Source organism: Melopsittacus undulatus, chromosome 3 (assembly GCF_012275295.1).
Source record: "Melopsittacus undulatus isolate bMelUnd1 chromosome 3, bMelUnd1.mat.Z, whole genome shotgun sequence".
Classification (NCBI taxonomy): Eukaryota; Metazoa; Chordata; class Aves; order Psittaciformes; family Psittaculidae; genus Melopsittacus; species Melopsittacus undulatus.
The window spans coordinates 79,001,647-79,014,651 of record NC_047529.1 but is presented as its reverse complement, the minus strand read 5'-3'; the positions used below and the strand labels follow the sequence as shown (position 1 = coordinate 79,014,651).

Here is a 13,005-nt window from a genome sequence, read left to right as displayed (position 1 = left end):
GTGGGACACTGTGGAAGAGGAAGAAGAGCCCAGGGTAACCCAGGGTTATCAGAAGAGCTTTGTGTGCCTGAACTATAAATGTAAAGTTATTTTAAATGGGGGTTTATTGTGACAGCAAAGATGTAAAGGGTGTTCCCCTCTACAGTAATATGCGTAAAAACATCACTATGTATAATGACACATATAAAATTATATTACTATATGCCAACATCTAGCACGGTAGCACTGCAGTCCCGAGGGACCCTGTTCTATTCCCATCTTTGTGTCAGGGGCACAGGCCAATAAACTTTCTTTCTTTGCATGGTGGTGCTTTCTCTGTTCTCACTTTCATTGTATTTTACAATACTGACTGAAAGAAAGAGCTGGAAAACAACCTGGTAGCTATTCAATTTAGGCTTGCTTTCAGCTTCAGAGCTTGGGAAGACCTTTGAGACTGTTAAATTTCTCTTTGCTAAGACAATTTTCTGTACTCTTCATCCAGAACTCAGCTTGTATGTGTATGTATGTGATGGATAGCTAGCATTTCTTTGGGGGAAATTTCTGGTCATTGGCCTGGGGCAGGAGCAACCACCAGGGGAGCTGAAAGGAAAACCAAACATCATTTTTCTTGGCAGTTATTGACTGGCAATTGCCCAAAGTCTCTACATTTTTGGGAGAGGGTTTTTTATTTGATTTATACTTTTTAATAGCTTCTGGACTATACCAAGGTGAGAAACAATTCCTCTTAACAGATTTTATTTTTTTCTGTTTTCAAAGTTACGAAATAAGGGCACAATAGTATCCTCTGGCTGAAGTAAGTTGCTCTGCAGGATTCTGAGACTAATGTTACATTCTAATGTTTTTTCTAATGCATTTTGTTAGTAATATATAAAAATCTTGTCCATACAGGCACTTGCTAAGCTAGACAGCCTGGTATTATTGTAGGAATATGTGAGGGTGCTTCTTGTCAGTCAGTTGAGAAAAGCCCCAGGAGCTGTTTGTCTTTGGTGAATTCTTTTCAGTAAAAGAAATGAAAATCATAAAAAGCTCTGTGAGAAAAGAGGCCATTGTACGATTTGTCTACACCAAACCAGAAGTAACATTAATTACCAAACTTAAGAAATCTGACTGACGGTTTTCAGTTGGGCTGTGTTTGAGTTACCCTTTCATTGTTTTTCATTTTTTTTAAAGCAGTGTCTCTCTCACTCTGTCTCCCTCTCACAGACACTCACACCCACATTCACAAACACAAATTTATATTTCTTTCTTTTTAGTACAGAAGATCCAAATTCATAAAGCCTACTTGCAGTTTACAGTAGTTATAGGTGTCAAGTCCTCGAAGTACCAAGATGATATGAGGAAGGTTAGGTATGCTAAGAAGATGGTAGAAACCTCCTCAATTTCCCGGACTGCTCAGATGCGTGGCAAAGTATTCTTATCTTCAAAAATTCTTATACCATCAAATCCGATGGTATAGGCCCAGGCTACAAACAATACAAGCAAACAAGTCTATATATCTGTTCATGTTAGTGTGTGTCTTTTTTTCTTAGTATCACTAACTGCATTGTGTATTGTGCTATGTATGATACTTCAAAGAAAACCAAAATGAAATGTAATTCCAGAAACCACATTTTTTCAAGGACAAAATCCAGTTTTCTTTTTGGCATTGTAAGTTGTTGCAGAGGTTAAATCACAGGATTTGCCAGGTACACTATAGATACAGGGCACTGAACACACTGTGATCAAGACAGTTTAATTGTGTTCCTGTACGTACAACTTAAGCCTTTGTTGCCTTGGGACTGGATTATGGTAATATGACCTGTTTAGAGTTATTGGCTCAATCCAGAATGTTAAAAAACCTGGTGCTGAATGCAGCAGCTGCCTTTTGATGGCACAGTGCTGTGACCTGATTCACACTGGCTGTGTGTTGTTTTCCAGAACAAATTCAAGATAGAAACACACAAATTAGTTGAGAATTTACCATTTACAAAGCTGATGTGTTTCATGCACCCAAGAATTAGTACTGGTAAAAGCTCTTACACCTCAGTTAGTTAGAGTGTTTTACAGGATATGCGGAGCTGCTGTTGGAGTGGGAGTCTGGTTTTGATCTCTGGAAAAATTTCCTTGTGGTTCAGATCTTCAGGCTGCTCACTTTCAGCAGTAAGCAAAAATGGCTAAACTTTCATAGGCTGCTTTGGACATGTCTTTTAAAGGAGAGCTGGGCTTGCAGGTGAAGGAGCACACCTTTCAAGGCTGTTCCTTGGCTGGGAGGGTTTTATTGAGGTGAGTGTGGGTAAGCAAACCCTGATTTTGTTTACATGTTTTGTGGTAACAGTTCTAGACTGACTATCAGATCACCAAAAATTAAACATTAAAGACTGGGGAAAATGGTAAAAATGATGAAGGCCTGGGCTGGTCAGTACACATCTCAGATCTCTCAAGGGCAACAGCCCCCTCCTCAAGGTTTCAGAGCCGAGTGGCTTAGAGGAATACAGCCTTTGTGTAGGTCTAGCTGCAGGCCTGCAAGTGTTGCCTCCACCTGGCCTAGACCGTGGATGGATCCAGACAGGGAAGAGGCATCATCTTCTTCCTCCTGCTTTGCCTGCAGTGCTCTGGGGTTATTCAAACCAATGACCTGACTGGCCAGCAGGAGGACTCACACACCATCAGCTCCCATGGTTTAACACAGCTGAAGAGGCCAGTCACAAGGCGAACCTTGGGCAAATCTTACTCCATCAAAGTAATTTTTGTCTATGCTTTGTTTTCTTTCTCCTTTCTACTCCAGGTGTGTACACTTTTCTTTCCAGCACCTTGAAATCTCTGGAAGAGAAAGACTACATTCACCGTGTCCTGGACAAAATTACAGACACTCTGATACATTTAATGGCTAAGTCGGGTCTTTCTCTGCAGCAACAACACAGACGACTAGCTCAGCTCCTCCTCATCCTCTCTCACATCAGACACATGAGGTGAGAGCAAGCATGTGGTCAGCCTTCCTACACTGGTCCCAGGCAAGGGAGGTTCACAAACACACACAGACATGCTTTTCCTTCACACATGGGAGTGCAAACTGTGTGTAGAGCTGTTACAAAATATGAGATACATATATATATGTCCACTTTCATAAAGACATATGATTATGTGTGCAAAACAGTACGTTGGATTATGGTGTGAGGAGTAAATATTTTCCCCATTTGTTTCTTCTAGTTTTACTTTACTTTGCTTGTTGTTTTGATAGTGCTGTAAAGAGTGTCTACTTTTAATGTTATATGCATCTTCTATCCTATTTGAAAAGTACTAAGTAGAATGCAGCAGTAGCCTAGTTCTGCAAACTTTTAAACTATCACTTTCATGTAGCCACTTTTCACAAGTGGCTTGATTGCAGTTCACTTCAGAAAACAGATTAAGGTCATTATGTGTATTTTATAGATGAGAATAAATGCAGATCTGATGAATCCCAATCTAGAGGATGGTGCCCTTTGCTAATTAGAGGTGAGGTGTCAGGCACTCTTATTAGTTGTGGAAATGATTCTCCCAGACATAATTACCTTTCAAGGTAGCTGCTCAGAGGCTGGAATGTTAACAACATGGAACACAAAAAAGCAGTATAGATTTTATTTTTATGAAGAGAAAAAAAAAAAAAAAAGGTTACACAAGTTTTAATTTTCATCATTTCAATTAATAAAAGAGTAAGCACCACACCAGGACTGCTAAAGATGAAACATGCAGATTTTACCTCCTGGGCTGGTATACAGGTATTCAGGAAAAAGTCACTTGATGTGTGTATGTGGCTTTTTCACGTAAGAAGAATTTGTACAATTAAGGAAGTTCGAGATACACAGTGAAGTGAATAATTTCCATAGTTTAGTATATAGATACTATTACAAGTAAGCATTTGCTAACAAATTGGCTGAGGTTATTTTCCAAGAAAAAGACATGATAATTAAGATTTTATTATGGGGATGCCAAGATTCATCCAATTTTCTTGGTCACAGTGCCTAAATTAGGAGTCCATGTGCTCTAGGCTATGTTTTAGGCAAAGCAGAGTTAAAGATCCACCTTCAGAAGGCAACTTGCTCATGAGCAGTCTGAAATATTCTTTGAAGTTTCTGTCTTCTGCTAACTGTAGCAGAAAAGCACAGCAACTGAACTGGTAAGTTAGCTCTGTACAAGGTGGAATTCACATGAACCTCATAAACATTATCAGCTGATAGGTTTTTTTTCCTATCGCGTATTCGGAAAGTAAACATTGTTTTGTTAAAACCCACAGCAACAAAGGAATGGAGCACCTGTATAATATGAAGTGTAAAAATGTAGTTCCACTCTATGATCTCTTGCTGGAGATGCTGGACGCTCATCGATTGCATGCCCCAGCAGCCAGGAGTGCTGCACCGATGGAAGAGGAGAACCGGAGCCAGCTGACAACTGCTTCAGCTTCATCTCATTCCGTGCAGCCTTTTTATATAGGCAAAGAAGAGGAGAAAGTGGGTGAAGAGTACAATATAAGCAAAAGTCAGCAAATATGATTGTGTGAGAAATCCAGCAGTGTGCTACCTAGCTATTGCTTCATTTCGTCTATAGTGCCACATGTGTAAACACTCCAGTGACAACAGTCATCTGCATTTTCCATTTGAGTGTTTGTCAAGCACTTACCTAAATTGATTGCTTATCCTAAATGGAAGACATTTCATTGCTATGGACAGCCAGCAAAGATTGTTAAGCTAACTTGATTTAAAATTTGCAGCGGTTTTATTTAATTTTGCGTGGAATTTGGGTAAGTCCTAAACTGAACATTCATTTGACTATAAATTAGTAGGCCATACCATCCATGCGTATTGGTATCTTCATGAGATGTAGCCTTTGTTAATATACAGCCCAAATTCTGAGCTTGCTTAATCCTTTACTTGCTTGAAACTTTGAACCAGTTTAAGTAGCGATTTTGGTTGACTTTTTTTGGGAGGGGTGGTGGAGGGTGTAAATGAAAAGTTGATTGTCATCTTAGAGTGCCATAGTGCATCTACACTGCTAGTGACTGCTTTGGTAGCTTAGGTGAATTCCCGCCTCTCTTCTTTGTACAGTAGAAAGGAACCCCTGTTTGAGAATAAAGCTGTTTTACATTGCTGGTTTACATCAGTAGACAAAGCCCTCTCAAGATTACACTGACCAAACTCTTAGGTTCCCTTATCATATCCTCTAGCTGAGTTGCACTGCATGCATCCTATCTTGTCTGATCCTACAAAGCTAAACTGCTCTGTTGCTTGGCAGTGTGTCAATCAAAGGCAAAACAGCAAACAGTGATAACATAGGTAACTATGCTTAAATCAGACAAGATGATTACAGAAATCATCAGGTTTTAAAAAAGCAAATTGTCTTCACTCACATATGTGATCCAGCACTATTTTATGAAACCTCCCCCTCTGCTTTACTGTTCTACAAACCAAGGAGTGAGCACACCAGTGCAAAACTGGCACAGCCAGGTGGGATGGTCCCATCCAGAAGAGTGTAGCCTAGCCATGTATGGGAGGGCTGGCATCACAGCCAGAGCAGCAGGCTCTGCATTGCCTTAGCTTGCTTTGGTTCTTGCTGGGGTATGCTCAGAAATTACTGTCAGGAGCCAGCTCACCTGTGACACCAGAACTGGGCAATCAGCCTCAGACATGGTGAAGACTCTGGGACTGTATGTCTAGGAAGATAAATCAAGCTTTCTCCATGCAAGTGTGTAACTTTTTCATAAGGATTAGTCAGACAATGCAAGTGTGTAACTTTTTCACAAGGATTAGTCAGATTCTTCAGACCAACTGTAAACATACAAAAGGTCCACTGACATCAAGAGTTTTGGTAAGACATGAAAGGAGAGAGACTTAAGAAATCTATACTATGTAGTATTCAAAGTAGGAGTCGGTGCTGCTGTTTGACTGTCTCTATGCTCAAATTAAACCTGTCAGGGAATGCTGCTGGGTACTGGAATTATTACATATACCAGGGATATTTTTTAGTCTAATAATAAACAACTTTGCCTGTGCTATTTGCACTCTGGTTTACAGGTGCAGTTTGTGAGTTAATATGGACTGGGGATTATCCTAATAGCTGGCTGGAAGCAACCACCCTGCCAATAAGGATGTTTCATAGCACATGCGTACGTTGCTTCATAGCAGCTGGTCACAGTGCTAGAGGAGTGTTCAGGGAGGCTTCTTCTACTGCTACAGTTTAAATGTTTATGTTAGATTATGTTGATTGGAATATCCCGTAGTAACTAGATATAGGAAACAGTGAAACGAATGCCATGCAGGATTGCCTATGTCTAATCATGCTCCCTGTTACACAAGTGGAGTCTGTGCCTAGTGAGATTGAGTTACGTAACAGTTGTAGTAAGGCACAGGGCAAGTTTGTGCTCCAAGATAAGGACTCTGTTCTTTACTGAGTGTACATAATGATGTCTATAACAACAGTTTCATGTACATATCTGAGGATACATGCAGTTTAAAAGTCTAAAACTAGATGTTACCTATGTTTAAGAAGATTCCTTGAAAACTCTGCAAGCCTCAACATGTGAAGCAGTCACTGTAAGTTAATGGGCCTTTTATTGGTGCGTATTATAGTGTCATTTTTTTCTGAATCTGCTGAAGGATTTGTCTTTTTTGTGTATTCAATAAGAGAGTGTGTGTGTGTGTGTGTGCTCAAATTTGGTACCAATGGCTTTTGGAGGGCTCCTAAATGCCTTGAAAGAAAATGCACATTTTTTTTTTTTGTTTAGTAGCTGTTTTTCAAATTTGTTAGCAAGATTGTGAATGTCCTGAAATAAGTGCAGGCTAAGATCAATGGAGCACAGGAATCCCTGTAGTTTCATTTATGTGCTTACACCATCATAATTCACATTCACTAACAACAGCACTAGAGCTGCTTTCTAAATACTGTATGTGCAACTTGGTGGTCTCTATGGCAGAACACATGCATCAAGCTCATAAGCTTATGCCGAAAGGTAAACTGGTTTAAATGAATGCCTCCCTTCCCACATCCCAAAAGAGTTCATTACATTGATTCAAGTGTAAACTGGACCTAAAGTAAAAAAAGTAGTTAATGGAGAGTAACTTTAAACAGAGGGTCAGATTCTGATTGTACTTACATAGGAGAAGTACCACCACACTACATTTTTTTCCTGGTGAAGCTGGGTAATGAAGTGGTATGCAGCAGACAGAAGGGTATCATAGCGTGTCTTGGAACATACGTAATTATCAGTCAGCTTCCAGTCTTAATTTTGAATGCTTTCCTAGTCTCAGCCCTTGCAAGGAAGTAATTCAGATTCAACCAGTCCTCCCGTCTTTGTGGAGACAACAGTGAAGGGCACCCCAGAAAGAAAAACAGTGATTTCCCAGTAACAGATTCATTTACCTTGGGACTGTTTTAGGAGCTGTGTCTTTAACTTGTTCATAAGATTTTAATTGAATCAGCACCTTAATGAATATAGTAACCTTCCCATAGTTATCCGTAAAGATGATTGTCCACATATCAGACAGCTGAATGTAGCTATCAACCAATTAAACAAAGTCAATGATATGAACCTGGCAATTCTTTTCATATGTAACTGAATTATGCTCTTGTATATGCAAACAATTGTGCCTGACATTGGTAATAATTGTTATTTCACAGGATGATATTTTATGTGTGTGTATATACATATATACATATATACTTTATATTTGCAGCTGACAAACCAGTACTACCTGAAGACCTGGTGATGGACATTAAATAAAAATATATAATATGTAAAAAAAAAAATTAAGGAAAGAAAACTTTTTAAGGCAGCTAATTATGCTTTTACCAAAACACTCATAGTGATGTATCTGGAGAGATAATAAAAAAAAATTTTATAATTTTTATACATGATTTTTAAAAAAAAAAAGACCAAAAAAATAACCCACATCAAAAAACAAAAAAAACAACCCCCCCCTAGAAAAACAGGCAATGTATTACCAGCACAAGCCAAACATAAGTAAGACCAGATGACCTCGCTTTGCTTGAGAATCTGGTTGTTACAAAAAATGCTTGGGAGGCAGAAGAGGAAACAGGGTGATGTCTTAGTGGAGTTTGAGTTTCCAGCAATGTGTGAAAGCTGCTCTGGTTTGCAATAGTTTGAGCCATGTCTTGATGTTGCAGGCTTTGTCTCAGGTAAAGCTGCCAGCTGGGGCAGTAGGATTTGTACTGGGGTAAAATAATTTAATGAGAATTTCTTGGGATGTGTTTGTGGAAAATTTATGTTTCAGTGACATCTCTTGATGATTTTTTTTCTCCTTCTGTACACTGCAGGTTTTAATAATTTAGTTAAAGAAATAATTAAAGAAATAAACTGAACTGAGCTCCCCAGGATATTCCAAGAACTATCAGTAGGTCACTGAACTTTAAATTGAAAAAAACCCAAATAAAAACCCCCAACATCCAAAATAAAACCCAAACCGCACCCTTAAGCCAAACCAGGGTTTGTACTGAATCCTCCCTTCATTCCAATTGATGCTGACTGATTCCTTAAGAGTTGTGCCATATGTTTAAAGTGAAACAAACTACCATCAGAGAAAAAAATCTGCCTCACTGAGGCCTTAGTCTTATCACAGGCTTTGGTAGGAGCACAGCAAGCCTCTCTTATGTATATAATATCCTGCTTTAAAATTAGAAGGCAACCCAACCTAAAGCTAATGGGATTTTGTATATAAGGTATTCTCAGCTAAATTTATGTGAATTTATTTCTTACTCTGAAGAAAGAGATGTCTATTTTCCATGCTATCTACAACTGTAACATAGCTTTACAGATAGAAATACAACATGTGTAAGAGAAGGGTCATGTTAGAGATGGTATCACAATGCAAACCAGTCTTTGATGTCACCTGCAACTATAGCATAATCTCAAATTGATCTAAGAATTTTAAACTAGTATTTCTCTGATATTAGTGACCTACCTGTTCACTCTGGAGTTCCCTTTCACCTTTTAAATGTAGATAGCCTTATATCCTGAAAGCTGCTTTCAAAGTGATTGTTGCCCATAAGGGTATTTGGTTTTGCACTGTATTAAAAGAAAAAAAAACCTAAAAAAAAAAAAAAAAAACCTTTTGCATTCAGATGTGCCTAAAGAAACAATATAAAAAAATTTAAAAAAAGCTACATGCTGCCATCTTGCAAATTTGTATGCTCTGTACTCCTGTGTGCCTATAATTGGAAGTCTGTTTCTTCAGAAAGTGCCCATTGGAAAATGAAGGGATAGACTGCTGGTCACGAGACTCGCATTAACAAGCCACTTTATATATCACCTTACTGTATATACTATGAAACTAACGCTTTTTGTGTGCTTTTGTCTGTCAATGGGAAGACCTTTCTTCGGTATAGGTTCAGCTGCCATAATGTATTTGTTGAAGTACTCTGTTCTTTCACTGATGCATATAAAATTATTGATGTCTTTGTTTTGGTGAAGCTTTCTTTCTTTTTTTGCACTTAAAAAAGTTCTAAAAAAGTCTAAATGAAAAATTTAACCTGATCGTTGTGAGATTTTTATCAATGTATTTGATGTTGAAAATAAAGAATTAGCCAAAGCACTTTGTTTTATTAGTTATATTTCGCACAGTTTTAAAAATATGCTTCTCTGCTTATTGTTTTCCAGTAACCAGTGAAATGGTATGCTATTTTTCACACTGCATTTTCATCTAAGTGAAAACTGTTCCTTAATTTGTTTCTTCACCTTTCCCAAAAAACAAAAGAGAGGGGCCATTTCAAGAGTTAACAATGTGTTCCAGTCTCTAGTATCCTAAAGACTTTTATATGCTTTATGTTCCTTATTTTGGCTTATGAAACAGATTATGGTGGAAGGGACAAATTGTGTGAACTTCACCTTGAGTAGTTGACTGTCACTTACCATGAGTTAGCTAATATCAAGTAAAATAGCACTTATTTCCCAAGCAAAATCTGTTCCTAAGGGGGAAAAATTGTCTTGGCTAAGCTGTAGGAGGGGGATGAAATGAAAGATAATCTTATTGACATAAACCCACTTTGAACTTAACCCTGTCCTGTCAAATAGTCTCAAAATTGTATTTGATCTTTGCAGAGAATCAAAACAGTAATCTGTGCAGGTGAGTGTCTATCAGTAATATAGAGAGAATACAAAACTTCTTATATTTATGTTTTTCATGTATTTTCTGTGCTGTGCTGGTTCTGAGTAAGACTATTGGCTCGTAAGTTCTTCTCTTTTCCTACATAGATATAAAAGTAAAAACCTTTTGGATTTTTATCTGACATTTCACTGTACATAATAGAAGGAGAAAATTGTAAAATTACCTTAATTCTACCATCTCAATGGTTAAGACAAGACAGGCAAAATACTTTGTTCACATGAAACCTCAACCTATAGCTTGTCAAACATGAAGACAAATAGCCTATTCAACCTCCACAAGAAAGTTGGGGACTCTTGGGATTTGTAAGTGCTGAGTAGAACTGAGTGATGGTTCCAAGTCATATGACTGTTTTGCAACATGCTTTCGTGACAGAGTTTGACTGAGGGTTGCTACATTGGCCACGAAGGGTGGGCCAAAGTAATATGAATTAATTGCACATGTACATGTGCTCAAAATAATAAAACCATTTTCAATGCCAATTCAGTGGGCACAACTGAAAAGCATCTGTATCCCTCTTCTTCATTCCCTCTTCTTCATTCCACCCCATCATCTGTATTCTGTGATGGAAGAAGATGGATGAGTTGTCAACTTACTCAGACCCCCAGAGCAGGAACCTACCAGGGTAAGAGCTGCTGCAGCTTTGCACTGGGCACGTTTCCACAGCCAGGAGCCAGCTGCAAATCCACCTTCATTCCTCATTCCGTACATCTGCTGGCTGCAGTAATTTGACAAATCATACAGGAAGAAAATATCTTTCACTGCACAGCTCTTGCAGCTGAAACTCCTGGCTCACCTTTACTGGGCCCACCACTCTTGCTTCCTTCCCCCAGTGCATACACAGCACCTTGCAGAGCAGCTGCCTACTCCCTTGAGGGAGCTCATATACATGCACACAGCCACTTGCTTTGGGCTCCTTGCAACCCCTAGCTTTCACTCTTTCCTAACATGTAAGTGCTGCATGTCTTGTACCAGTGTATTTTATTCTATATATCTAATTAGAAAGGTATGACATAGTAAAGGCATCATGGAAAAACACATCTGACTGCTTTTACTTTTCTCTTAATTAAGGTAATCCCTGTTCTGCAGTGAACACAGCTTCTTCATGGGCTACAACTTGGTACTCTCAATAATTGGGACACCTGCCCTCTTCAAAAGCCTTGTGGCCAAACTTATGCTTCAAAACGAAATGATGGATTTTTATTTTCTTTTCATCCAGATACTGCCACATTAAAAGCCCCATGCAGCAGCCTGTCCTTAGGCTGGAAAAGTTTTGAAGCTCTTTCCTCTGCATTACACTGTTTGCCTCCACCACCCACCCAGTGAAGAGGAGAAGAAAATCCAAACATCTAAAATAACACTCGTCAGCATGTTCAGAAAGGAAGAATGCCCGTAGGAGAGAGTTGGGTTTTCTTATGCCCAGTCAGGCTCCAATTGCTACCATTCACCATGGCATCCTACAGATACAGAGGTTCAAGTCTAAAAACGTTCATAAAGCCTTCAGGAAAATTGACCATCAAAATAATAACACTTGGCACTTAGCTCAGCAGGAGCAAGGCTAACTAGCTCTCATGCCCCTGTAAGAGCTGTGCGTTGCAGTTTTTAGGTGTCACTCTACTAATGTCTTCATTTCTGCAGGCATACTGGTGACATTAAATCTCCTGCTATTTTCCATTCCTACACATTCATGCACCAGTCCAGTATGCTGCCATTTTAAACAGCTGACAAATGTGCATATAAGGAAAGGTGCAAGTCTTTTAGGATTTGCTTTCAGGATTATTTCTTTTCTTAGCCAGATTTTGCAACACATTCTTGGGACTGTAAGATTTTTAGTTCCACTACACACAAATACTGAGTGTTCTTTTCTAAGACGAAAAGATCTGCTTCTTGTCAGATGTGTTTTTTATTTTCCTCTCCCTCTTGAGAACCTATGTGATCCATGAAAGGTGAAACAAGTATGTTACATCATAGAGGTAAGCAATAAGTGCTTCCCACTTTGCAGTAAGAGTCACAGTAGGGCACATGAAAGTTTGAAAGGTTATGTATTAGTATGAAAGCAGAAAAGGTTGAGTTCCTTTCTGCCTTTATTGGATTATTTTTTGCTGAAGTTAACTCTGAAAAATGGGAAAAGAAACTTCAGCTCCAAAATTTCTTCTTACCTATCTGTCATGACCAAAATGCTACAACATCATGCTTTCTTCCAGTATGTTTTTTCCTCTTGTCCCCACAGTCTGTACACCTGTCTGGACAATGCTTCAGGTCTAGGAAAGGAGTCAAACTGCAGTGGACTCTGGTAGCCTTCCTTCCAGCTATTTTTACAATATCCTTTCTAAAAACAATGAAATGGAAAATCCCACAGTTACAACATCAGTAACAGTCTCCCAGGAACTGCAACATGCCTGAATGTGCAAAGAGCCTGACCTGAGTAAAGTTTGTGCAAACTACATCCACATCACCCCTGACTGACACAGGAATGCTCAGGGGCTCACCTTTCATCCCCCAAGGCCACCTCTGATGATAAAACAAATCAACAATACTTTCCTAAAGCCTCCTTTCTCTTACAAAGCTATATGTGCCATTGTTTTATTCAGACCTCAGTGTGGTTAAATCAACTTGCTACATCGCAGGTCTTTAAATAGATTTTACTGAACCAAGCAGTTTTGACCAGTTCATTTTTTTTTAATATGTTAAGCAGTGCCAAACAATAGAAGTCACAGCTTTCAGGTCCTGTCTGCTTTTAGAGCAATCATTTCATATAACTCAGATTTCTATCATAGTCTATGACAAGTCTTTAGTGTTCAAGCTTGCAGTTATTAATTTCCTTTTATCTTGTTTTCATAGATTTTTGTCTACTGCTTTTTGGTGAAGACAAATTAAT

The 13,005-nt window shown here is 38.8% G+C and overlaps 1 protein-coding gene across 1 annotated transcript in view; it reads left to right on the top strand.

Moving 5' to 3' along the window:
* The window catches only part of ESR1 (estrogen receptor 1), a 162,205-nt gene extending 156,935 nt beyond the window's left edge, over nucleotides 1-5,270 (top strand). Inside the window, exons 8-9 of the mRNA XM_005150080.4 lie at nucleotides 2,765-2,948; nucleotides 4,250-5,270. Coding sequence (XP_005150137.2) covers nucleotides 2,765-2,948; nucleotides 4,250-4,505 — 440 coding nt within the window. The 3' untranslated portion in view covers nucleotides 4,506-5,270. The remainder of the gene's footprint in view (nucleotides 1-2,764; nucleotides 2,949-4,249) is intronic.
* The last annotated feature ends 7,735 nt before the right edge of the window (nucleotides 5,271-13,005 follow it).